This window comes from Cetorhinus maximus, chromosome 12, assembly GCF_964194155.1.
Source record: "Cetorhinus maximus chromosome 12, sCetMax3.hap1.1, whole genome shotgun sequence".
Lineage (NCBI taxonomy): Eukaryota > Metazoa > Chordata > Chondrichthyes > Lamniformes > Cetorhinidae > Cetorhinus > Cetorhinus maximus.
Window position 1 is genome coordinate 17871634 of NC_135890.1, and position 25629 is coordinate 17897262.

A 25629-nucleotide genomic window follows, 5' to 3' on the forward strand; every position below is an offset into this window, starting at 1 on the left:
TCAGTTGTTATCATTTTCCTGAGGATAACTCGCTGAAATGTACCTCGGTACATAGTGCAGTTGGGCTATCTGAAGTCCCATAGCAGTGCCCAATCCTAACAGCCCATCTCTAGGATTTAAAGATTGCCCTTGTGTTGACTTTTTCTTCCATTACATTTCATTTCTAGGTTACGCATTCAACATCGAAACCTCCCCTGCTCCCACTGCCACCTCCCCTCCCCAAACCACCACCATAATCAGGAAGAGTTACTAGTAGAAAAATATTGACAAAGTAACGTGCTAAATTGAAAAAGAAAAACAATCTGACGAGCTAACCTACCCAGGACTTAACTCCCTCTTTTTGAGTCTGTGATGGCGATTCTTCAATTCTTTCAGTGACTCCAAGGAGTGTTGTTGACTCCACCGCAGTCACCTCAGGAACATCCTCACCATAAAATCGAACATTGCTTTTCCTAGGATAGACGTATGGCTTCAAAAAAGGAAAGATCCAGTGTTTAGAAATCATTTAGGTACTACATTAAGCAAAAAAGTGCATTAGGTACATAGAAATAATTGCACATGTCAGCAAACAGCACCATGACTTTGAAACAGACCACTCCTGATAGTATCTCAGCCTTCATCTTCATTTACTAGCAACTACAGCAACATCTTGCATTTATATAGCACTATTTAATGTGCTAAAATACCTCAAGCCCCATGTGGAAGCGTAACAAAAAAATTGGCGCAAGGTAAAAATAAGGAGATGTTAGGACAAGCAACTAAAAGCTTGATCAAAGAGGTAGATTTTCAGCAGAGTCTGAAAAGATTGTTAGTCACTGCAAATCCATGGCAGCATTTTTCAACGTGTACTGTCCTCGAACACTAGGTCTGCTCTCCTGGAGGCACTGACACCAAGAATGGTTCCATACAATCACTCTCCTAAAATCACCTTCCATGAACAAGATGAGCACAGGCTATTTGCAACAATTTGGTGGGGGGTAGGGGGTGTTATCTAGAGAAATAACAGTCAAGCGCAATCCTATTCCTTAGGACCGATGGACATTTATAAACCATTGCCATATGTATCCTTTCTAGTGGAAAGAGAGACTGTCCTCAGCTAACTCAAAACAGACCCAAGATTAAATCTGAGGACTGTACCATTTGTATGGCTCATGTTACAGGAATTTACTACTTCAAAAAGAAAATATAGATACCATGTTTAAGAATGTTAAGATCCAAAGGGCACACAGAACACAAGTTCAAAGATGAGAAATCCAATGACCCAAAGCGATCCTTCTGGTACTATCCCAACATACTGCAGTGGGGAGCTGCATAGTGGCCAACATTTGTCTGCCGCTTGCAAGTTTCCATAAACAATTTAGGTAAAAGAAATTTAATGCTTTAATGCAACTTTTGATGCAATATTCTGGTTTCAGCTCATTGACATTGAATACTCTACATCCCAGGCTCTTCTAAAGAGCATAGAGTTCTTTGATCTTTCCATGTAGGTAGTCACATTCACACCTATTGCTCAACAGTTCACCCGCTCCGAAACATGCAAGCCTTCTCATATGGCAATCTACACAGTAGTTCATTTGCAATTTGGCCAGTGCACAGTGAAATCTTACAATGCCTGCAGACTTGCATTCAGCTACGGTACATGTCCACGTAGCCGATTAGCTTTATCACAGTGAAATGTAATATTCCCTGGTCCTTTTTCTAGATCACCCTGTGCCAATTTGTTTTCTTTCATTGTGTAATTGTTGTAAATTCACATAGTATGCAACTTAAAAAAGGGGAAAGGTTTGGCTCATGAGAAACTTGTTTTGCTAATTTTGTATGGATATATTCAATTTGTCAAATTAATCCTCAAATTCCAATCTTATTTGACCTATAACTTAAATTTAAACGGGATCCCCTTTGTAGTTCGTTTCAACGTTCCAGAGTTGGGCAGATGGAAGGATTCCTTAACACAAGGCTAATCTGATCTGGATCAGTTCTATTTAATGGATACCAAAGGGAGCCAAGAGATCAGACCTGTAGTCTACCAATCTAAAGAAGCTGGGGTAATTAACCCATGGACTTGGTTCCTGTATTTGTCATGCATTACTATCTAAATTATTTTACACTTCCTATTTCTACTGTACTAGAAACATTTCAGTTCCTAAACGTGTATAAACACTGTACTATATTTAATGTCCTACCAAAGGTGGTAGGGCAGGCTATTTTTAATCAATACATTAAATACTGCAAATGGAGTTATTATTAATCTTACAATTAGTGAAGCTCTGTAAGGGTAGATTACAGAACAATCATAGTTTATGGGAATAAAAATGCATGGCACTTGGTAGTCTAGAAATCCCCCCCACATACTCCACTGGTGTCGAGAATATTCTAGAACCCAGCATCAAGGCACTGGACTCCCAAGCATCAATGAGTCCCTACTGTTTTAGTGGCACAACTGTTCTGAGTTAACAGCCAAAGGATCAGGTACGCCAAGATACAACAGTACCTGATACAACACAACCGCCCCCTCCTCATGCCCCGATGATTTAGTGATTCAATATGCATGAAGTTAACTCAAAACAGCAATCACATTCCACAGGGGGTAAAAGGTATTTCAGGACTGCCATCCACCTACCCTTCAATCCACAGAGTAAAAGCTAAATATACATCAGGAAGACAATCACTGTCACCTAGATACATCTACAATCTGCATCTACAAAAGAGCCGATTTACTAACACAATGTGGAGCAAAATGACAAGATAGGGGTCAAAGACAAGGAATTTAATATCTCAACTGCATGTCTTTAATTAATCACATTCTACTCAACACGAACCTTCTCAAAAAGGATTGCTACATTTTGGAACCAATTCTCAGATTGGAATATTTATACTAGAAAGCAAGTCAAGTGACTCACCAATACATGTACACTAAAGTCATATCAGGTAATAGTTACTGCACTTACCTTTTGAATTAACTTCCCAAATGGCCAGAAGTAATATCCAGCAAGACGGTAACACATCTTCCCTGGGAAAGAAAAAGCAGAACCACTTTAATATGAAGTTTATGGCTTTCCCTACATTCCTCCCACCCCACCCACCCAGAGCTAATAAAAATAAAAGCAACCAGAGGATAAAAGATAACTTAGCATAAAAATAGATACAATATACTAAACCCCAATGGGACATGGACACAGTCTTAAATTTGCCTTTACCAGTTTAAATCAGATATCAGGAAGACCTCCACACATGGAATGGACTTCTGGGTACGGGCGTAGGCAAAAACCATGGAATCAAGGTTGAAGTTGTTGGAATTTGAAGAAAGGAGCAGGGAAAAATCAAAAAGGGAGACATAGGGACTATAGGTTTTCCCTTTGGGAAAATGAGCTAGGACGGTCCAAAGCGGTGCTCAACCACATCGGTCTTTTAGTCAAAAAACAACTTATAGCTGGTTTATTTAAAGTCTGAAAGCAGAGCAAGGGATCCTATCAAATCAGTAAGAAGAGCAGATGCCACAGGAATTACCATTCTGGGTGACTGACATCCAGTTTACATCAAGGGAGATATCTAATGGAGCAGGGTACAAGTTACATTATGGAATATAAATGAGGTCAGGAAGAATGCAAGGGGAAATCCATTATGTAACAGAGCTGATCAAAGCACATATTCTACAATTAGAAACAAAACCAGTGACCATTAAAAAAAAGAGGAAGAACAGCTAAAGACTGCAGAATCTTCTGGGGGCTCAAAAAGAGGAACAGAGTTCTTTTGCTCCACCTAATTAAACCAGTAAGCACAGAGCAGCAAAGAAAAAAGGGGATTAAATCTCAAAGACCAACAAGATACCCAATTCTCTCAAGAGATGGATTTGTACATCAACCCATTCTAAATAGATTGGGAATATAATCCAGGGCATTTAAAAAATCACTTTGTCCACATAAATGGGTAGTAGAACTTACCATAAGGTGCTCCCACGACTGTAACAAACATAATTACAGCAATTAGATGGTACAGCAGGGCAACCCACCATCCAAACAGTAGCACATACAAAAAGTTTCCAAAGGTAAACAGAGATCCTGAAAGAAGCAAGAAAATTCTTGAGTATATTACAGCACAGATGTGATTTTATGTATCCAAAAGCTATTGAATGCATTCCACAAATACTGCAATGCAAGGATCATGAACACACCAGCAACTCCGTACACGCATTCCAGCCTTAAGCTAGCTAATTTGATGCAGTTTATTGAACAGAAACCAGCATTATACAATAAATCAGAATGATCAAAATGGCTGGTGAGGTGGGGAGGTCATAGCAAGTGCTGGCAGCATTTCTGAAAAACAACAAAAGCCTAACTTGTCATCATGGCTTTGTGGATAAAGTCAGGGCCTGCTTATAGCACCAGGGCATTCAAGCCAGAAGGTGTTAGGTCTGATTCCAGGTTTACAGAATTAACCCAGCTCAGCGAGTGAAATGGTGGGGTGCCTAGAATTAGAAACAGAGTGCTGGAAAGGCTACTCAAAAGCAGGGGGACATGAACCTATTGGAAGCTGAGAGTGGCTGTGTCCTGTTTCCTATATTAAAAAAGGGTAATCATGGACACTGATATAATGTATTATATGTGCAGCATGAGTATTATCAGTTGCATTAAAACATTAATAAGGGTTAACCTTTCTGTAGCTTAGAGTATTAGTTGCTTACTGGATAATGTTTGGTCAATGTTGCTTTTACAGGTGTTGCAGTAAAAGCCTTAAAAACTTAAAGGAATTGCATAGATTTCAAGCTGACCACTGGGAATGCAAATCTCTTGTACAAAAGCAAACAGTCTCTAAGAGGACTGTAACCAAAGCAACCCTCCCTCCTCATCCTTCTTAACCAGTCTACAGCTTTTGACAGTTTAACAACACAATCTTACTCAACACTTCACCACTGTCATCCAGCTGGTTTCATTCTTATCTGAAGATTTTTTAATTCTTTCATGGGATGAGTGTAGCTTGCAAGGCTAGCATTTATTGTCCATTTAGAGAACCACTTGCAATGGCTTCTCTTCCTGCTTCCGCATCATTACCACTGGTAACCCCCACCCTGCCCCAACCACCCCCCCCACCCCAACTACCCCACAAGAATTTATCCTTGACCCCTATTTCTGATCTACATGCTTCCCCTCAGCAGCATCATTCAAAAGCACAGCATTAGTTTTCACATGTATGCTGACCACACTCAACTCTACCTCACCACCAATCTTGTCTCCACTGTTAAATTCCGACTGTCTATCCGACATCCAGTACTGGATCAGCAACTGTGTCCTCCAATTAAACATCAGAAAGACTGAAGCCATCATTTCATAATGAACACAAGAACATAAGAACTACGAGCAGGAGTAGGCAATTCAGCCCCTCAAGCCTGCCCCACCATTCAATACGATCATGGCTGATCTCATTTTGGCCTCAACTCCAATTTCCCGCCCTCTCCCCATAACCTTTCAACCCGTTAATAATTAAAATCTGTCTATCTCCTCAAATTTATTCAGCGTCTCGGCATCCACTGCACTGAGGTAGTGAATTCCACAGATTCACGACCCTTTGAGGAAAGTCATTCCTCCTTATCTCTGATTTAAATCTACCACCCCTTAGCCTATAACTATGGCCTCTCATTCTAGAATGCCCCACATAGGGAAACATCCACTCCACATCTAATTTGTCTATCCCCTTTAGCATCTTATATACCTCAATTAGATCTCCTCTCATCCTTCTAAACTCTAACGAGTATAGGCCTAAACTGCTCAATCTCTCCTCATAAGACAAGCCTCGCATCTCTGGAATCAATCTAGTGAACCTCCTCTGAACCCCTTCCAATGCAACTACATCCTTCTTCAAGTAAGGGAACCAAAACTGTGCACAGTACTCCAGGTGCGGTCTCACCAATGTCTAGTACAATTGCAACAACACTTCCCTATTTTTATACTCTATTCCTTTAGCAATAAATGCCAAAATTCTATTTGCCTTCCTTATTACCTGCTGTGCCTGCATGCCTTCAGGTCCCTGCTCCAAACTCCATTCACTAGCAACCAACCTCATCCTTCTCCCTGGCAACAGAGAGAGATTAATCCAATCGGTATACAACCTGTGTCATTGTGGTATTGTCATTGTACTGGTATTCCAGAGGCCCAGGGTAATGCTCTGGGGGCCTGGGTTCGAGTCCCACCATGGAAGATGGTGAAATTTGAATCCAATAAAAATCTGGAATTAAAAGTCTTATGAACAAGGAACCATCTGATTCACTGATGTCCTTTAGGGGAGGAAATCTACTGCCCTTACCTGGTCTGGCCTACATGTGACTCCACACCCATAGCAATAAAAAAAAAGACTTGGTGTGCATGTGGTCAGAAACTCACTTCCATCGCCAAGACTGTAGTCCCATCTCCATAACATCACCCAACTTCACCCATCTCAGCTCATCTGGTGCCGAAAACCTCATCCTTGCCTTCCTTATCTCTAGACTCACTCCTCCCTTCTACCATCTGTAAACTTGGTCATCCAAAACTCTGCTGTCTGCATCTCAACTCATCTCAACTGCCATTCACCCATCATCCCTGTGCTTGCTGACCTACAGAAGGCAAGCAACCTACTGATTTTAAAATTCTCATTTTAAAATCCCTTCATGGCCTCACCCCTCCCTATTTCTAATCTCCTCCAACCACACAACCCTCCAAAATGTGCTCCCTTCCAATTCTGGCCTCAGCATCCCCAATTGTAGAAACTCTACTTTTGGCAGCCATGGTTTCAGTTGCTTAGGCCCCAAGCTCTAGAACTCTTTCCCTACACCTCTACCTTGATTTCCTCCTTTAAGATACTCCTTAATATTTCCTTAGGAGATAGTTTTTAAATCAAATCACCAAAAACTTGCTCATGTTGCTCAGCGTCATTTTATTTCAATGTTCCTGTCATTTTATATTATATTAAAAAGGTGCTACAAGTTGCTGTAAAAATTACTGCTTCAGTCCTAAATGGCTGACCCCTTATCTGAGACTATGACCCCCTAGTTTGAGACTCCACTAGATGGGAAAAAAAGCTTTGCAGCATCAGCCCCAACAAACAGTGCAAGAATTTCATATGTTTCAATGAAATCATCTCATTCTAAACTCCAGCCCAATCTACTCAAACTCTTTGGCAATGCCCTCTCCCCAGACATGTGAATCTTGTGATATTCCTATTTGAAAAAAATAAGACCCTTTTCAGTAGCTTGGTTTAACTTGTCAAGCTCAATCCAAAACACCACCCAACCACACCTCCCCCCTTGCCCCAACTGTGCAGCTTCCACTTGCATTGCCTTTCTAATTGGACTGTGAAAGAAAATAAAATTGAAAAACTTCATGCACATTACCTGAATATTGTTTGATGACATTTAGATCTGAATACAGCTCCTTCACTACTGCAGAACGGTCTTCCAAGGGTCTCTCTGTTACGTGGCTCTTCCATTTCTTGAACCCGAACTACAAAATTAGAAATGAAGATTGTAAGCAATCGTCAATATGTACCATCCACACCTCAGCGCCACAGGTGCCAGTCTTCAGCCAGTTCAATTCACTCCAATATCAAGAAACTGAAGGCATGGGACACTGCAAATGTTTAGGGGTGCTGACAACATTCCAACAATAATACTGAAGACTTGTGCTCCAGACCTAGCCATTCCACCAAAGATCCTCCAGTATAGCTACAACACTGACATCTACCCAGCAATGTGGAAAATTACCTAGGTATAGCCTGTACAAAAAAAGCTGGACAAATCCAACCCAGCCAATTACTGCCCCGTCAGTCTACTCTCAAAGTGATGGAAGGTGTTGTTGACAACACTGCCAAATGGCACTTACTTGGTGGCTGCCAGGGGCACTCATTACAGCCTTGGTTCAAACATGGACAAAGGAACTGAACTCCAGAGGTGAGACAAGTAACTGCCCTTGACATCAAGGCAGCATTTGACCAAATTTGGCATCAAGCAGCCTTAGCAAAACTGGAGTAAATGGGAATCAGAGGGAAAACTCTCCACTGGTTGTTGGATGTCATATCATCTCAGTCCCAGACATTGCTGTAGAAGTTCCTCAGGGTAATGCCCTAGGCCCAATCATTTCCAGCTACTTCATTAGTGATCCTCCCTCCATCACAAGGTCAGAAGTGGGGATGTTTGCACAATGTTCAGTACCATTTGGACTGCTTCAGTATCTGAAGGCACATGTCCAATATGGACAACATTCAGGCTTGGGCTGATAAGTGGCAAGTAACCAGGTAAATAAGTGCCAGGCAATGACTATCGCCAACAAGAGAGCATCTAACCATCTCCCATTGACATCCAATGGCATTACCACTGTTGAATCCTTCTCTATCAACATCCTGAGGATTACCATTGACCAGAAACGGAACTAGACCTGCCATATAAATACCATGGCTACAAGAGCAGCTCAGAGGCTGGGCATTCTGGGGAGGGTAACTCATCTGACTCTCCAAAACCTGTCCACCATCTCCAAGGCACAAGTGGAGTGTGGTGGAATACTCTCCATTTGCCTGGATGAGTGCAGCTCCAACACTCAAGCTTGATGCCGTCCAGGGCAAAGCAGCCCGCTTGATTGGGACCCCACCACCACCTTCAACATTCACTCCCTCCACCATTGATGCACAGTGGCAGCAGTGTGTACAATCCACAAGATGCACTGCCGCAACTCACCAGGGCTACTTCAACAGCACCTTCCAAACCTGCAACCTTTACCACCTATAAGAACAAGGGCAACAGAGTGTGTGTACCTGCACCACAAGGAGTGCAGCAGTTCAAGGCAGCAGCTCACCACCACCTTCTCAAGAGCAATTAGGGATGGGCGATAAATTCTGGCCTAGCTAGCAATGCCCACGTCCCATGAAAGAATAAATTTAGAAAGTACAGTTATGACATCTGATAAAGGAAAATATTTTAATATTGTTAAAAGTGCATTATCTGTCCTAAAGTGTAGGAAGCGAGATAACTGTGCACAAAAGCTTGCATGTTGCAAGTTTTCAAACTATGGACATGAGGCATCTTGGGTGAAGTCATTTTCTGCTGAACTCTTCCAGTTATTACTGGTGTAAAATGTTGTAGCATTCTTTGGCTAAGAAAATGACTGCATGAATTCCAGAGTTTGAGATTAGTTACATTTCAGGGAAAGCTAGAAAAATACATGAGTGGGAAAGGAATAGAAGGATATACCAATAGGGAGAGATGAAGCATGAGTGGGAAGAGGCTCATGTGGAGCATAACCACATGCACTGACTAATTGGGCTCATGTTGTGTGGTGCATGTTATGTTGTAAATTCTATGCAATTCATTTACATAAATTAATTCTTATACTTGGTAACTTATCTTGACTTGGGCACAGGCAGCCCACGGGGAAGAAGGACTAGAATATATTAAGACTGAAGTGCAAATAAATGGATCTGACCATTTCCCTAGTCAGCACCAAGGGAAAATTATGCCTTTTGTCAGTCACATGTTACTGCCAAGGTTAGAGAATGTATTAATATATTATATCAAACTCAAGACAGCAGACTTTCTTCAAGCAATACTAGTCTAGTCTTTCCTCACATTTATCCCAAAGGACCTCTGGCACCATAGTGATACCAGGTGATAAGGCACACTTTCCAACTGCAAGAGAGGGAACACCAAACTCATGTCAGTAAATGGCTGAACTTTTAAACCTAGAAGGTGATGTGCTATCTACTTTGGTTCAAAATCTTACACAAGAACAACTGGAGGCCAGCAGCATACATGTCATCAACAATATAGCCGAGATCACCCTCATAAAGGAACGAAGCAGATCAAGCTGCAAGTTCACTAAACCTTCCAGTAGATTACTAGAGTGTCCATTCCTTTCAGATAACCATTGCCCAACTTTGTAGATGTAGGTATAAACTAACAGCGCTGGAATGTAACCATCCTAGAATATTGATAGACCACAAATATCCTACAGACCTTGTAGTTGTTGGCCAGTTTGTGTGCCTCCACCTCATTTTCTGCCAGCAGTGTAGTCTTTGTGGTCATCATCAGGCAGCATGGGCATGTTGTTCCTTCACATGAATGATTTTGGGTTGGAGTCGAACAGGTCACTGTGGTGAAACCAAAATTAAGTTTAGAGAGAAGAGAACAGTCCACCCTTTAAAACTTGCTACATGTGTGACCTCAGGTTGTGAATGTGGCAAAAAACCAAAATTTGAATGGGGATACACAATTTTTAAAATCAGTCCAGGCACATGCAAACAATTTTACCCCAAAACCATTGTTCAGGAACAAAAGGGAAGGGGGAAAGAATACATTAAGGTATAGGAAAGGTTTACTGCGCACTGCTTTGAGTGCCCTTGCAACTGCAGGAGGTATGTAAACACAATACTCTGATTATACATCTTGGTTATGCTGATAATGTGTAAAATATTGATTTTAAACTAATGACACACCCATACACAGTCACGCCAGACTACTGCTGCTCTAGGAATTTAACACTCATTCTGAACACCACTAGTAACCCAGATTGAGAGCCAATCTCCACATTGTGGTAGTTCCTGTAACCTTGATCTGCTGGTAGACAAAAATCCACTGATAACTTAAAAAAAATTAAACTGTTGAGTTTAATTGCTGGACAGAGAAATGGACTAGACTAGTCCAAGAAAGTGATTGGTGCTAACACGATGATATAGGTAGGAAAGAGAATTCTAGTCCAAAATACAATACTGTCATTTCACTTGTGAATGAGTGACTAACTTTGGAAGGAGGTGTACAAGTCAATCCATTAAAAAGCAGTTATCCACACCAATTGGTTCTCATTAGAAGTGAACATGGAGATACATGCAATGAGCAAAGCCACATCCAATAAAACCTCTTGCTCTAGTCAAGCTTCATACATTTGGTTGGCAGGGAGGTGGGGGGCAGGGGCAGGGGCAGGATTAGAAGATGTTGCGACCTGCTGGACTAACCTGGGAATAATAATATAGGTGTGCATGGTGAAGGGGTGTCTATCATGTCAGTCTGCAGATGTGCCTGAGCCAGAGGGTCAGAGAATAGTGAGGTGCTTCTGCTCTTTGGCTCACTTTCCCTCCCATAGTCTATCGATGGAAAAAGAAAAGTCCTCAGTAGACTGTTAGAGAAGTACTCTATATTAACTTCTATAGAAGTCACTATACAACCTTCCAGGTTACCAAGTTCAAGCAGAACTCAAGTTATAGTCAGGGAGATATGAAGTTGCCATGACTTAAGGTAAGCAGCTCACTACGTTGAGTTTCATTCAACAGTCAGAACTCACTACAATTTAGCTTGGAGTTGAAAGAAATATTTCCTCAGGAATAGGCTTGGCAATTGCTAGAAGAGAAACATTGTGTGTTGAACCTCACCTCTTATACAGAATGCACACGCTAAGTATTGTGCTCAATGCTGTCTTTTCTAGTATTGGGATCTCCAATGAACAGTTTTCCCTCACTGGGATACTTTAGATGGCACTTACACTTTCCCATCAAGAGTAGGCCCATGAGACTTGAGCAAGACTTGACAGCACAAAGTGACAATCGATCACTACGAACGGGTTAAGGCTGCCAAGAAAAAGGTCACAGAAATAGTCTATAAAAAGGTCTATGCCATACTACAGCTAGAGCTCAGAATTAATCCTCAACAACCCCTGGGGAACCACATTCCTGAGAAACAAATGGGTCAGGAGGGAAAATGGAAAGAATACAACACCATTGAACAGAATAGCTGATTGTCTTAGGCAGAGTTCAAAGTTTAAGGGCTGTCACAGAGCCATTTTAGTGGAGCAGATTTGCGCACAGGATTTCTGTATATGTGATGCTGAATATCCTACCCTGCAACAAGTACTTAACATACTCTAACAAGAAAACCATCTGCTGCTTCAAATATCCATGTTGTCTTCACTAAATGCAGGAAGAGTAATCAAGTGCATGTAAAAAGAGGGAGGAGTATAGTTTCAATCTCACAATGCCAGACACACACTATCCTTGTTCATTACTTGCTGTGTGATCCTAATATGGCCTTGTCTGTGGGCATCTTTCACAGGCACTGATAGATGTAGCCCACACAGCTTTCCACGTTGGACCAAGAGAAAAGGAGACAGAGGCCAATATCAGCATCACCAATATTTACAGGATCTGTAATCACCATACTCCAGTTCAAGCTGTACATCTTGGACAAGTGTAAACAAAGCTACTTCTGTTAATGGAAGGCTGCCGCTGATGTCTGTGGGTGCAATGTTGGGTTACTGAAGGGTGCATACAGCATCCTGGGCTTTATTAATAGGGGCATAGAGTACAAGAGCAGGGAGGTTATGCTGAGCTTATAAGACACTAGACAGACCTCAGCTGGATATTGTATACAATTCTGGGCACCACACTATAGATAGGATGTGAACGTATTTGAGAAAGTGCAGAAGAGGTTTACAAGAATGGTTCCAGGGATGAGAAACTTCAGTTCTGAAGCTGAATTGGAGAGGTTGGGACTGTTCTCCTTGGAGAGGTGAAGGCTATGAGGAGATTTGTTTGAGGTGTTCAAAATCATGAGGGGGCTGGATAGAATAGATAGGGAGCTGTTCCCACACGTAAAAGGGCTGAGAACGAGAGGGCACAGATTTAAAGTGATTTGCAAAAGCAGCAAATGTGATGTGAGAAAACTTTTTCACACAAGTAGTTTGGGTCTGGAATGCACTGCCTGGAAGTGTAGTGGAGGCGGAGGCAAGTTCAACTGATGTAGTCAAGAGGGCATTAGATGATTATTTAAATAGAAACAACGTGCAGGGTTAAGGGGAAAAGGCAGGAGATTAGCACTAAATCATAATGCTCATTTGGTGAGACAGTGCAGACACAATGGGCCAAATGGCCTCCTACTGCATCATAACAATTCTGTGATTGTGAAGAATCTTCAGTCTCTAGCCATGCTCATGTGCAACGAGTACCATGACAACTAATGGGAACTCAGATGCACAGTGCAAGAGAGTGCCTGTCGTTGACTAGGTGCCATAACAGGATGCCCTCGACACAGAGCCCAGTAAGGATCAGTTCAATATGCTGATGGGAGTGAGTGATGCCTTTCGAGTTACAGATAGTAAGTGACAGCCTAGTCAAAGTGAGTAAAGCCAGGAGTGGCCACTACTGCTGGAACAGAGGACTACCATTGCTGTAAACTTGATGCAAGAGGTACAGGAATAGGGACATCTTAGGATGAGCTGGCAAGTGAAACTTGTTAATGTGCTCCCCCACCCTTCCCCCCTCATACAATGGCTAACCCAATGAAGATGGACTAACAAACTCAGATTAATCATTTTATTCAATTCCGGTGCCAAGGCAAAAATATCAAAGTTATACAGCACTTTTAATGTAGTAACGGCATTTCACAGGAGCACCAGACAAAAACTGACACTGAGCCAAAGGAAAAGCCATTGGGTCAGGTGACCGAAAACATGATGTTGTGACTGTGGACTTTGAAATGATTGTTCTAAACTGTCTCCCTTCATTCTAGGGAGGAGGATGTGACCTCCTACGAAACCTTCCCAGAGACAAACCATGTGACCTGGTTACCATAGGAACAGGGGCCTCAAGTAAAAACTTAAATGAAAGGAAGGTGCAAGTTTTAACACCTGAACTCAAAAGGAGACGACAGCTGGACTTACTGTGTGCAGACTCTCAGGGTCAGTCAGACAAAGACTTGGGGAAGACCCCACAACAGCTGCTGCCATACCAAGCAGAAAAGGACTGTTTTTGGGTTAACCACCAAGCAGAGTGCTGAGGACAGATTCCCAATTTGCAGAAATGAGGCTTGCGGAGAGTTAAAGACCTAGGAATCATAAGTGGGTGCCTTGCTATTGAGCATAATCAAATGGACTTCAGAAGATTGAGTGGAAGGACTTTGGTTAAAAGAACACTAGAAAATTCACACTGGTGGGGCAGGGAGAAGAGGTCCTGTTAAAGCCAGGAGGAGCTTGGGGATTTTAAACACAAGATTACATTTTTGCTGAGAGTGCGATGTAATATATAATCATGGCATGGGGTTTTCAGTTGTGTTAAATTAATGGGGAATACCTTTTCCATCATTCGGTATATTAGTTGCCTATTTGGTACATTAGTTGCCTATTAAGTAATGTTTAGTTGATGTTGATTTTAGCTTGTTAAAAATAAAAAAGTATTAAAAATGTGAAATCTTGTCTTGCAATTCCTTTGTGTTGGACACTTAAGATATGAATTTTCCAAAGTTATCACATCTCTACAGGGATTGTAACATTGGTCAAAGAGGTAGGAGGTAGGTTTGAAGGGGAGTCTTAAAAGGAGAGAGGGGGGTGAAGGGGGCAGAGGTTTGGAGGGAATTCCAAATAGGCAGAAGGCACAGTCACCCTGTGGTGGACAAAGTGGGGAATGGACAGAGACCATTCAAAACCCAAAATGCTCAGTGAAGACACTGTCCATCAGAAGGACAATTTAACTGTAGCACTTCAGTCTCTACTCGTTTCTCCACCCTCCCTCCCTCCCTCTCCCAGATGTTGACTACACAGTGTCAAGCTTGTGAAGCCGATAGCCACGTAGAATTTGCACACCATCAATTCAAACACGAGGCATTCACTGAATTCTTTTATCATCATCTAAAACTAGCACACTACATACATGGGATGAAATTAAGAATTTAGGTCTCAATCTGTGTCCTTTTTATTTATTTTTTTCATTGGATGCAGCATCACAGGCTAGACCAGCATTTTCTGGCCATCCCTAATTGCCCTTGGGAAAGTGGTGGTGAGCTGCCTTGAACCACTGTTGCACTGCTCCTAGTCTCTCCTGGGATGTAGTTTTGTCTACAATGTCCTTTAATCAACAGCAACTTTAGCACAGTTTAAATAACTGGGCCAATAACTGTTCTGAAGGCTTAAATCTAACGGAAGCCAAATGAACATAATAAAAAGTGTGGACCGAGTTTCATTGTAAAACATCAAATGACTTGATAGCCAGTTTTCTTCCAAGATTACCATATAAAGCATCACTATGGAAGGTAGGTGTTCTCTTGTCAGGTGAGATATGGAGTTTGAAAATGCTACAGGAGAATAAAGCAGCTCCCAAGAAAACGGTGAAAAAAGTACCAGGTGAAGGGCAGCAAGAAACAGATAGAGGAAGGAGTGTTACTTTGTTCACCCCTGGGTGACCATGTCTTCTTCCTACTTGGAATTCCTTTCCAAACCTCTGCCCTCTCTCTCCTTTAAGACTCACCTTCAAACCTACCTCTTTGACCAATGTTACAACCCCCGTAGAGACAACCCCCGTAGAGATGCAACCTCTTTTTAAGAGAAATGAATTTTCCAGTGACAAAGGAATTGTACAAGACCTCATTTTAATATTTTTACTGTAACAATCTAAAATCAACATCAAATATTACTTAATTGGCAACTAATAGTTAACTACAGAAAAGGTATTCCCATTAATGACACAATCAAAAACCCCATGCTACATTTATACATTAACTTCAAAAAGGTGAAAGAAGATCATCAACAATACAAATTTCTTCCTGATTGACATTTAAGCACTTGGTGGGTGAGGCCCCAATACTTAGCTTCCAGAGGTCCAGACCTAGCTTGCACTCTTTGCCACCTCAGCTGAGGCAAAATCAGTGAGTCAGAAGAGACAAAGATGGCAACCAAAGTCCATCAGCTCAAAGTAAACCATCATATGCTAAAAAAAAATCTTAATTTTGCACAGTCAGCCCCGACTTCCTTGAGTTTGGGAGAGGAGAGCAGGGAATAAGGAACTAGACTTCCTGTTGGTGCAATTAAAATGTTAACTGATTAAAATACACACATCTTGTACACCCGCCATGGAAGTTTGAAATTCTGCATAATCACCTCGCATATCATATGCACATTTGAAATGAAGTGTATGTTCATCTTTCTGTTAAGTTATGGATCTTGATAGAATTTTTCAATTTGTCCTCTATTCACTTGTAATAATGGTCTTGTGGCTATTACACAGCTAGCTTGTCAAGCTTAATTGCACAGGGAGTGATTATCAGCACTCAGTTGAATTGTTCTGGATATTCAGCTATATCTAACGCCATACAGTAGCCTTGACATCAGTATCTCTTCCTGAGATCAAATTAGTTGCAGCGAAGGATATGGGCCCCAACACCATTCTAGCTGTAGTACTGAAAACTTTTGCTCCAGAACTAGCCATGCTCCTAGCCAAGTTGTTCCAGAACAGCTATAACTCTGGCTTCTACATAAAGTGGAAAATTGTCCAGGTATGCCCTCTTCACAAAAAGCAGGACAAATCCAATCCAACTATTACATATGATTGATAGATTGATGGGGTGGTAAAGTGATGGAAAGTATCATTGACGGTGCTATCAAGCAGCACTTCAGACTTCATAGCCTTGGTTCAAACACAAGACAAAAGAGCCAAATTAAAGAGGGGACATATGAGTGATAATGAGGGCAGTCAAGGTAGCATTTGAGTGTGGTATCAAGGAGCCCAAGTAAAACTGAATTCAATGGGGACCAGAGGGAAAAATCTCCACTGGCTGGAATCACACCTCGTGCAAAAAAAGATGGTAATGGTTGTTGCAGTCCAATCATCTCAGCCCCAGGACATCACTGCAGGAGTTCCCAAGGGTGGCATCCTAGGCCCAACATCTTGAGCTGCTTCGTCAATGACTTTCCCTCCGTAAATCAGAGATTAGAGAAACTGGTTTGTTCCCTTAACCTTCTTTGCTCTAAGGAGCATATTTAATAGAGGTGTTCCATCAAAGTCATGACTTTGATGAAAGATGGGGGGAAACCATTTCCACTGACAGGGAGCTCTGTAACCAGAGGACATGGGTCTAAAATAATTAGTTTTTTTAAAAAGAAGCCGGAGATCAAATAAGAATTTTGTGTGCAGCAAATGGTTTTAAGGCACTGCTTGTTAAGGTGGTGGAAACAGATTCAACTGTAACTTTCAAAAGGGAATTGGATCTTAAATCAACTTTGCACAATGCATTTCTTGTGCAAAGCCTTTTTATTCTGTAGTCACTATAGTTTCATCCTAGTGGCAAAAAGCTCAAATGCTTTCTCCAGACAACCCAATTTGGGAAGTACCAGGTGTAGTGATTTCCAGATATACATCCAATTTGGTGCATAACGTGGACATCACCAAAAACCCAGCATCATCCACTGACTTCACTCAAACCTCTACCATATTTCCAACTCACTCAGCAAAGTCATGAGTTCCCACTTGTGCAATGATTTCAGGGCTTACAAATTTAAGGGGATGAAGAAAGAAGGAACGGCTATTTATAGGCAAGTTAAGTTTTCAGTTTCAATAGTGTAACTGTCCATCCTCCAGCACTAGGAGAATCTGCAGCAGAAGGAAAGGATGTGAAATATATTCTTCAACAGCTTCATCTTGACCTTGGAGTTTGATACTTGTTCACTTATTCCACAAGTTATGTTCCCCATTCACAGCAAACTGTACAGCATCCCCATGGCTAGATACAAACAATCCACTGCTGGCTCTTCACGTTTAGTTGAGATTAGAAAGGGAAACTATAATGGAATCCACTTTTGAACTCGTACATTGCCCTGGTTATTGGAACCCAGCAGTTTTGAAAACCAAAAACTTAGGATCAACACCAAATCTTTGGCCTATTTTCCCTCTGCATATGCTCATAATATTTCAAAACAGTTGAAACATGTGATACAGTGACTAATACCTTAAGCTAGAGGTCAGCTTATCTTCTTGCCAGATCATTAATTCAGTCTCTGTTGCTTCACAGACATCAAATTTCATTTCTCTTTTCAAGTAATCTTTTTAGCTGATAGCAACAACCCTGCAGACTGCCAGCAACCAAAAAATAAACAAGCTGGGGTGCTTAACAAATGAATGCTGCAGACAGCAGAGATTATTTTGGCAAAGGGACAACTGGTGACAGTCACCAGCAACAAAAAAATCCTTCACTCCCAAATTGCAGCAAGGCCAGTATTTATTGTCCATCTCCACTTGCCCCATCACTGCCTTTTGAATCACTGCAGTCCATGTGGCAAAGGTGCCCCCACAATACATTGTTATACTTTGTGGTGGTTTTAATACAATTTGGATGGGGGGGGGGGGGGCGCGCGTGCGCACAGGGTGGGGAGGTTGCTAGGCCACTTCAAAAGGGCAGTTTAAACCCAATCTTGTATTGTCGGACTGGAATAATACATTGGCCAGACTGGGTATGGACAGCAGGCTTTTTTCATGTGTGAAAATTTGTTATTTTTTTTAAAAAAAAATAATCAGCTTTGCTTTTTGAATCTAAATTTCAATCTTCACAGTTTTCACCTCACCCACTAACCGTGGAAGTAAATTCCACTTCCTCAACTGTGCAAAGAGATCAGCTCTTATTCCATAGTTGAGGGAACCAACCATGGGCTGTTTGACTCAGTCTTCACTCTTTCAACCAGATGAGCCATCAACGGAGACAGGTGGCCATTAATATGGCTAGAAGCTGATGCAGCAACTTTTGATCGGATCCTTAGGGCACAATGCCTTCTCTAGGAAGAATTTTTAAAAAGTTATTCTTACAAAAACCCACACGTTGTTGAAATATATTTTAAAAAAAGGACCCAGAAGTTGAATAAGTTCACCTAATAATAGGCTTAAAAAAGGGACACACACGCAGCTGAAAGAGTAAAAGCAAAAAAGACATTTCTATATTTGATAAGAGGTTGCAAGTGACTTGTGTGCTCCGATAATGTGCCTGCTGTAAAGTGCTTTGGGATGTCCTGAGGTTGTGAAAGGTGCTATGTAAATGTAAGTTCTTTCATCGTGTGGTTGACTCTTGAATGCCCTCTGAGGGCAATTTGGGATGGGCATTAAATGCTGGCCTAGCCAGCAGTGTCCACATCCCATGAATGAATTTTTTAAAAAAAATCAAGTTTCCAGACTGTTCACCTATCAGCATGCTATTACAGTTGCTGTACCCCACCAACACCTCAATCACTGTTTCCTGTTGGGTAGCTAGTAGTCTTTTGGAAAGTAGGGCCAAGAGCCCCCAGCAGAGACAGGGTTTCCCACACAAGTTTGAAGACACTTGTCTCTTACCAATGCTAGATGGCCACCGATAAATATCTGCACATGCACACTAGTCTGTGCATGCACGGAAAACCCATGACATCACTCTGCTGCACCCCAGCCTATGGATTTGATGTATCAAACCACAGTCCATGACCTTAATTGCAGAGAGAGTTATGATCTGCGGTCCTGAATACAAACTTTGTTTTGCTGTGCATAATTGACCATTAAAATTTTGATATGGGAGAAAAATAGAATTTGAGATTCATCTTATCCTCATAAGGATACTGAATTTAGTGTCCTTGATTGAAAATGCAAAACACCAAAGCAAAATTCAGGATCTGAGGTTAGGATATGATATTTGAATCGGAGAATCACCTGAGTGCTTAGATATGTTTTCTACAGAGATCAGTTAGACAAAGTCATTCAAACCTCAGTCGAAAATATCAAGCCTCAAGGGATGTGGTAAGTATGGCACATATGATTCCGCCATTTCTGCCAACTCCAACATGATGCCACCACCAAACACATCTTCCCTTCACCCCTCCTGGTGGCATTCCGCAGGGATCGTTCCCTCTGGGACACCCTGGTCCACTCCTCCATCATCCACTACACCTCAACCCCCTCCCATGGCACCTTCCCATGCAACCGCAGAAGGTGCAACACCTGCCCCTTTACTTCCCCCCTCCTCACCGTCCAAGGGTCCAAACACTCCTTTCAAGTGAAGCAGCACTTCACATGCACTTCCCTCAATTTAGTCTACTGCATTCGCTGCTCCCAATGCGGTCTCCTCTACATTGGAGAGACCAAACGCAGACTGGGTGACCGCTTTGCGGAACACCTTCGGTCTGTCCGCAAGCATGGCCCAGACCTCCCTGTCTCTTGCCATTTCAACACACCACCCTGCTCTCATGCCCACATGTCCGTCCTTGGCCTGCTGCAATATTCCAGTGAAGCTCAACACAAACTGGAAGAACAGCACCTCATCTTCCGACTAGGCACTTTACAGCCTTCCGGACTGAATATTGAGTTCAACAACTTTAGATCATGAACTCTCTCCTCCATCCCCACCCCTTTCCGATCCCCCTTTTTCCAATAATTTATATATATTTTTCTTTTCCCACCTATTTCCATTATTTTTAAATGTATTTCCATCCATTGTTTTATCTCTACCTTTTAGCCTATTTCGATCCCTTCCCCCCACCCCACCCCCATTAGGGCTATCTGTACCTTGCTCATCCTGCTTTCTACCCTTAATGTCACCATTAGCACATTCTTTAGCTAATATCACCACCGTCAACACCTCTTTGTCCCTTTGTCTATGACATCTTTTGGTTATCTCCACCTATCACTGGCCCTCTATCCAGCTCTACCTGTCCCAACCCCCCCTTAAACCAGCTTATATTTCACCTCTTTACTATTTTTTCCTTAGTTCTGGTGAAGAGTCGTATGGACTCGAAACGTTAACTGTGTTCCTCTCCGCAGATGCTGTCAGACCTGCTGAGTTTTTCCAGATATTTTTGTTTTTGATGTGGTAGATATGATGATTCAAAATTACCTTCTAAACAAGCTTGGCCAACAAATTTATAAAAAAAAAAATTTGCAGCTATTTTGACACAGTACGAATAAGTTCCCTGTGGTGTCCCAATGACATAACGGAGTAAAACAGCACAACTGCATATGCACATTGTTGACAGCCATTTGAAAAAGCACTGTTCCACACGGAAGAAGATATAAAATGCAGAACCTACTCCTGGGAAAATCAATCGTATTTGCACTCATTTTTAATAATCCAAGAACTTGGAATTAAGTAAATTAGAAATTGCGAAAAATATTGTATTAGATAACGTGAAATAAGAGACTTTTATTAAGGAGCAGGCTATTCAGTGTGTTGCAAATTACACCCAGGCTATCCGATTTGGACATCACAAACAGATCATTTTAAATGACGCTTTGGCAAAACTTTCAGCCATTGTGCTCCAAAGATCAAGGTACAGAAATTGACCTGAAGACTTGCACAACCCCTATGAGTCAGATGGAACTGGTGTTGTGACTCACTGTTGGGAATGTTATTCACAAGTTATAACATTCGACATTATCTACACCACATGCACTTGCAGACAAGATAGAAGAAAATCTAACATTCTGCCATCAAAATAGTCAGTTCTCCACACAAATCATCTCATTTCTACACTGAAGTTATCCAACTTTCATTCCACCTCCTTCTCTATTCCATGACCTCATCAAAAACAAAGATTCAATTTGTTTCCCTGCTAGAGCTCAAAATCTCCCTCCTACCTCTGCTTTTTATTTTAATATATTGGCTCCATCCAAACTTAGATTTATTTGGGATTTTTAAAACCCTTTGACTGTACCATGGGTTTTTTACTCTTTCAGATTTATTTTGTTCTAAATATAGTCCAGTGCAACCCTAAGAGCCATTTTTCTCAATATTTCCAGACCTTTTTAAATACACGTACCCGTGTATTAGACACTTCAATATAACCTTTATGGTTACAGACATGATGGGCTGAATGGTCTCCTGGGCTGCATCCTTAAGATTCTATTCTACTGGGATGTAGAGGGCAAATTAAGATCAAGCAGAAACAAAGGTTAAATTAAATCAAATAAAATCACCCAAACTACAACCATCTACACTGCTTCCTGTTCCCATTCAAGGCATGTTTTAATACAAGTCCACTTGTAAACAAAAGAGTTTATACCCACGATTAAAAGGCTGCCAACAGTTGAATTCTTCCTTCCTCATATCTTATCTTTAATAAACAAAACATTAATGTATTTTACAGGTGCTAAAGGAGGTCAGGTGACTGAAATCTGGTGTGAGAGAGGGATAGAGAGAGTAGGAATGTTCCAGGGCTCAAGACATGAGGCAAAGGAAGTCAGGGACATGGAAGAGGCCAAAACTGGAAGAATACAGAGTTGTCATAGGATTATAGGAGGTTACAGAGATAGGGAGGCACGAGACCATGGAGGGATTTGAACATATAATGTTCTCATCTAAATCTGAAGAGTTGGTGAACCAGGAGCTGATGTAGGCCAGCAAGGATAAGGGGCTACTTTCCTCCCCCACAAAGCGTGCAGCCCAAACAATACTCAATCAGCATGGAGCTACACTACAACTCCTATGGAGGGATTAAAGCGTAATAAATATTACTGCAGTAATATTTATTACAAGATTTCAGTGGAATCAAACAGCAGGTAAGTAAAGTGCTCAGTGTTCATCTACCACAGGCTTTGGGAAGCTCATTTACATATTGAGAACTCCCAAATTTGCATTATGGTTGAAAACAGACATTCTAATTGTGCAGCACAAGATGAAATGCTGGCAGCAAGAGAAACTGGAATCAGCCAAAAACAAGCAGCATATTTGTATTAGTGAATTTTGCTTAATAAAATGTACTGTCTCAAACAGTATTGTGTATAGAGCAACAGAATCACAGTGCAGAAGAGGCCCTTCGGCCCATCGAGTCTGCACCGACACGTGAGAAACACCTGACCTCCCATTTACCAGCACTTGGCCCATAGCCTTGAATGTTATGACATGCCAAATGCTCATCCAGGTACTTTTTAAAGGAAGTGAGGCAACCTGCCTCCACCAACCTCTCAGGCAGTGCGTTCCAGACTGTCACCACCCTCTGGGTAAAAAAGTTTTTCCTCACATCCCCCATTAACCTCCTGCCCCTCACCTTGAACTTATGTCCCCTTGTGACTGACCCTTCAACTAAGGGGAACAGCTGCTCCCTATCCACCCTGTCCATGCCCCTCATAATCTTGTACACCTTGATCAGGTCGCCCCTCAGTCTTCTCTGCTCCAACGAAAACAACCCAAGTCTATCCAACCTCTCTTCAGAACTTAAATGTTTCATCCCAGGCAACATCCTGGTGAATCTCCTGTGCATCCCCTCCAGTGCAATCACATCTTTCCTATAATGTGGCGACCAGAACTGCACACAGTACTCCAGCTGTGGCCTCACTAAGGTTTTATACAACTCCAACATGACCTCCCTACTTTTATAATCTATGCCTCGACTGATAAAGGCAAGTGTCCCGTATGCCTTTTTCACCACCCCACTAACATGCCCCTCTGCCTTCAGAGACAGTACTAATCCAACTGAAACAAAAGCAAAATCAGACTGAAAAAGAGTTGATGTATTTACAACAACCATCAAATCCAAGTTTTGTTTCCAACCATATTAAAATGCCAGCAAACCAGGCCAGTATTACTTAATCTGTCCAGGTTTCAGCATCTTAGTATAAAACAGCAAATCCAAACCAAAGCTAAACAAAGCCACATTCAGCAGTTTAAGCAAAATATTAAGTTTCATATTAAGAGTTATATAAAAATCACATAATTGTCATCAAGGACAGGCCACAGAACACAGCAAGGATGGGGATTAACATTAATCACAATTACAATAAAGACCGTATTACAGAATCATACAGCACAGAAGAAACAATTCAACCCACAATGGCTGTACTAGCTCTTTGAAAGAGCGACCCAATTAGTCCTTGCCCTGTCCCCATAGCCCTGAAAACCTTCCACTTATGTATCCTATCCTCCTTTGAGTTATTTAATCTGCTTCCTTCACCCTTTCAGGCAGCTCATTCCACATCAATAACAACTCCACTAAAAATAATTAGCTTTATTCTTTCCCACCCCATTTTAAAAAAATAATTAGCAAAAGGAAGTGTTCTCCCTGGTATATGGGCATTAAATTTAGAGTTTCATTTCACAGAATTACAGAAACTTGCAGCACAGAAAGGGACCGTTCAGCCCGTCTGCCTGTGCTGGCTCTTTTTGAAAGCGCAGTCGCGCGTCTGCACCCGCCTCCCCCACTTTTTGTCCTTAACCCTGGAAGCTTGTCACCTTCAAGTACCTGTCCACCTCCCCTTGCTGAAATTATCCACGGCATCAGTCTCCAACAACCTTGCCAGGTAAAGCTTTCAAAGGTCCACATAACAGTGAAATTTCTTTTTTTTTTAAAAAAAAAGAAAAATCTACAGACAAGCTGTTCAAATTCTGACAGCACCCTGGGGGCTTGGATGAGGAGCAGCTGTCAGACACCATGGGAAGTAAGTGCCGGCTAAAGGGACTGGGTTCAGCCGATGATACAATGTTTAAGCCGATGATACAATGTTTCCACGCGGCTCCTTACTCAATGCATCCTGGGTGCTCCGTCTCCGCAAGCTGGACTCCGGCTCCGGCTCGATCTCCGACATGACTGGAGGGATAAGACCGCTGCGGGTGTACGGAAAAAGCGGGGGGGGGTGGGGGGGAGGGGGAGAGAGGAGGCGCCGATCTCGGCACCTGCTGACCGCTCACTCGGCTCCTCTCTTATCGCCGCTGCGCATGAGCCGCCTTACCCCTCCGCAAAGCCTTCTGGGAGTTGTAGTTCTCCGCTCACTTCCACCTGTTTCAGAGGGACTCAGGGAGACTACAAAGCCCCAGCCCGGATATTTCCGCGGTTGTTGTCGCTTTGCTGACAACTTGGGGATTTTTTTTTTTTGATTTTTTTTTTTTTTGCGTTCCTCAGAATGGTCAAAACACCCTGAAAAGCAAAAAGAAGTCATTTTTTTCTTGGCTGCCATCAGTAAAAAGTTGGGAAAGCTGAAAATCTGAAATTAAAACAGGCAAGGTACACCAGCATCAGACTGGGAAGGATGTGTTTTCTTGCCGTAGGGTAAAGGAGTCTAATAAGCATTCTTTATTTTAATACATGCAAGCAGAAAAGAATAATTTTTTGCAAAAATATGTTTTATTCATAAAATACCTAAAAGAACATTACAAAACATTTCAAAATGGTCATTACAGAGAGTGCAATAATATTCAAATTTTCTACATAGATCATGTTGCACTCTGAAGTGCTTCAATGCAATTTTGATACATGTAATATTTACAGTATACAATTTCCAGGCCCTCGGTGCACTATGGGTGAAAGGCCTTCGACAGTGACCTTTCCCCATATTGCACCTCTGCAGCAGCTACCCCAAGCTTTAGTGCATCCCTCAGTGCACAGTCCTGGACTTTGGAATGTGTCAGTCTGCAATACTCGGTCAAGGACAACTCGTTGCATAGGAAGACCAACAAGTTTTGGGAAGACCAAAGAGCATCTTTCACCGAAGTTGATGATCCTCCAGCTGCAGTTGATGTTTGCAGTGTGCGTACCTGGGAAACAGCCCATAGAGCACCGTCCTGCGTCATGGGAGGTGCTCGGGATGGACCTTGCCAAAAACCACTGCATCTCTCTCCAGACCTTCTTTGCAAAGGCACATTGCTCAAGGAAGTGAACAACGGTTTCTTCCCCACTACAGCTACCTCGAGGGCAACATGCAGAGGGGGTGAGACTCCAGGCATGTAGGAAAGATCTGAGGTTTGTACATGGTGTCCCTGTGAACACGCTCCATTTTTTCCCTCCGCATAAAGCGGTAGATGGCTCGGGTGATCACCACAGCACAGAAGTGAGGAATGGGCCAGACCTGCACCACGTACATCAGCACTGAGAGTGCCTCACACCTGCTGACCAGGTTCTTACCCACAATGAAGAGGGAGCA

General features: G+C 42.1%; 1 protein-coding gene across 4 annotated transcripts in view; it reads right to left on the reverse strand.

Annotated features, from left to right (window-relative positions):
- The window catches only part of cax1 (cation/H+ exchanger protein 1), a 53669-nt gene extending 29240 nt beyond the window's left edge, over window positions 1-24429 (reverse strand). For 2 of the 4 annotated variants that reach the window (XR_013578101.1, XM_078553084.1), the window contains exons 1-6: window positions 24234-24429; window positions 9974-10107; window positions 7364-7472; window positions 3942-4058; window positions 2949-3010; window positions 320-469 (exon numbers count right to left, since the gene is read on the reverse strand). Coding sequence is in view for 3 of the 4 variants with exons in the window: in XM_078553084.1 (XP_078409210.1) it covers window positions 320-469; window positions 2949-3010; window positions 3942-4058; window positions 7364-7472; window positions 9974-10107; window positions 24234-24297 (636 nt within the window). In the remaining variant the exon portion in view is untranslated. Of the gene's footprint in view, window positions 1-319; window positions 470-2948; window positions 3011-3941; window positions 4059-5994; window positions 6015-7363; window positions 7473-9973; window positions 10108-21536; window positions 21628-24233 lie in introns of those variants that run through there. The other 2 variants (XM_078553085.1, XM_078553086.1) reach the window with 2 other exon arrangements.
- Between the last annotated feature and the right edge of the window lie 1200 nt (window positions 24430-25629).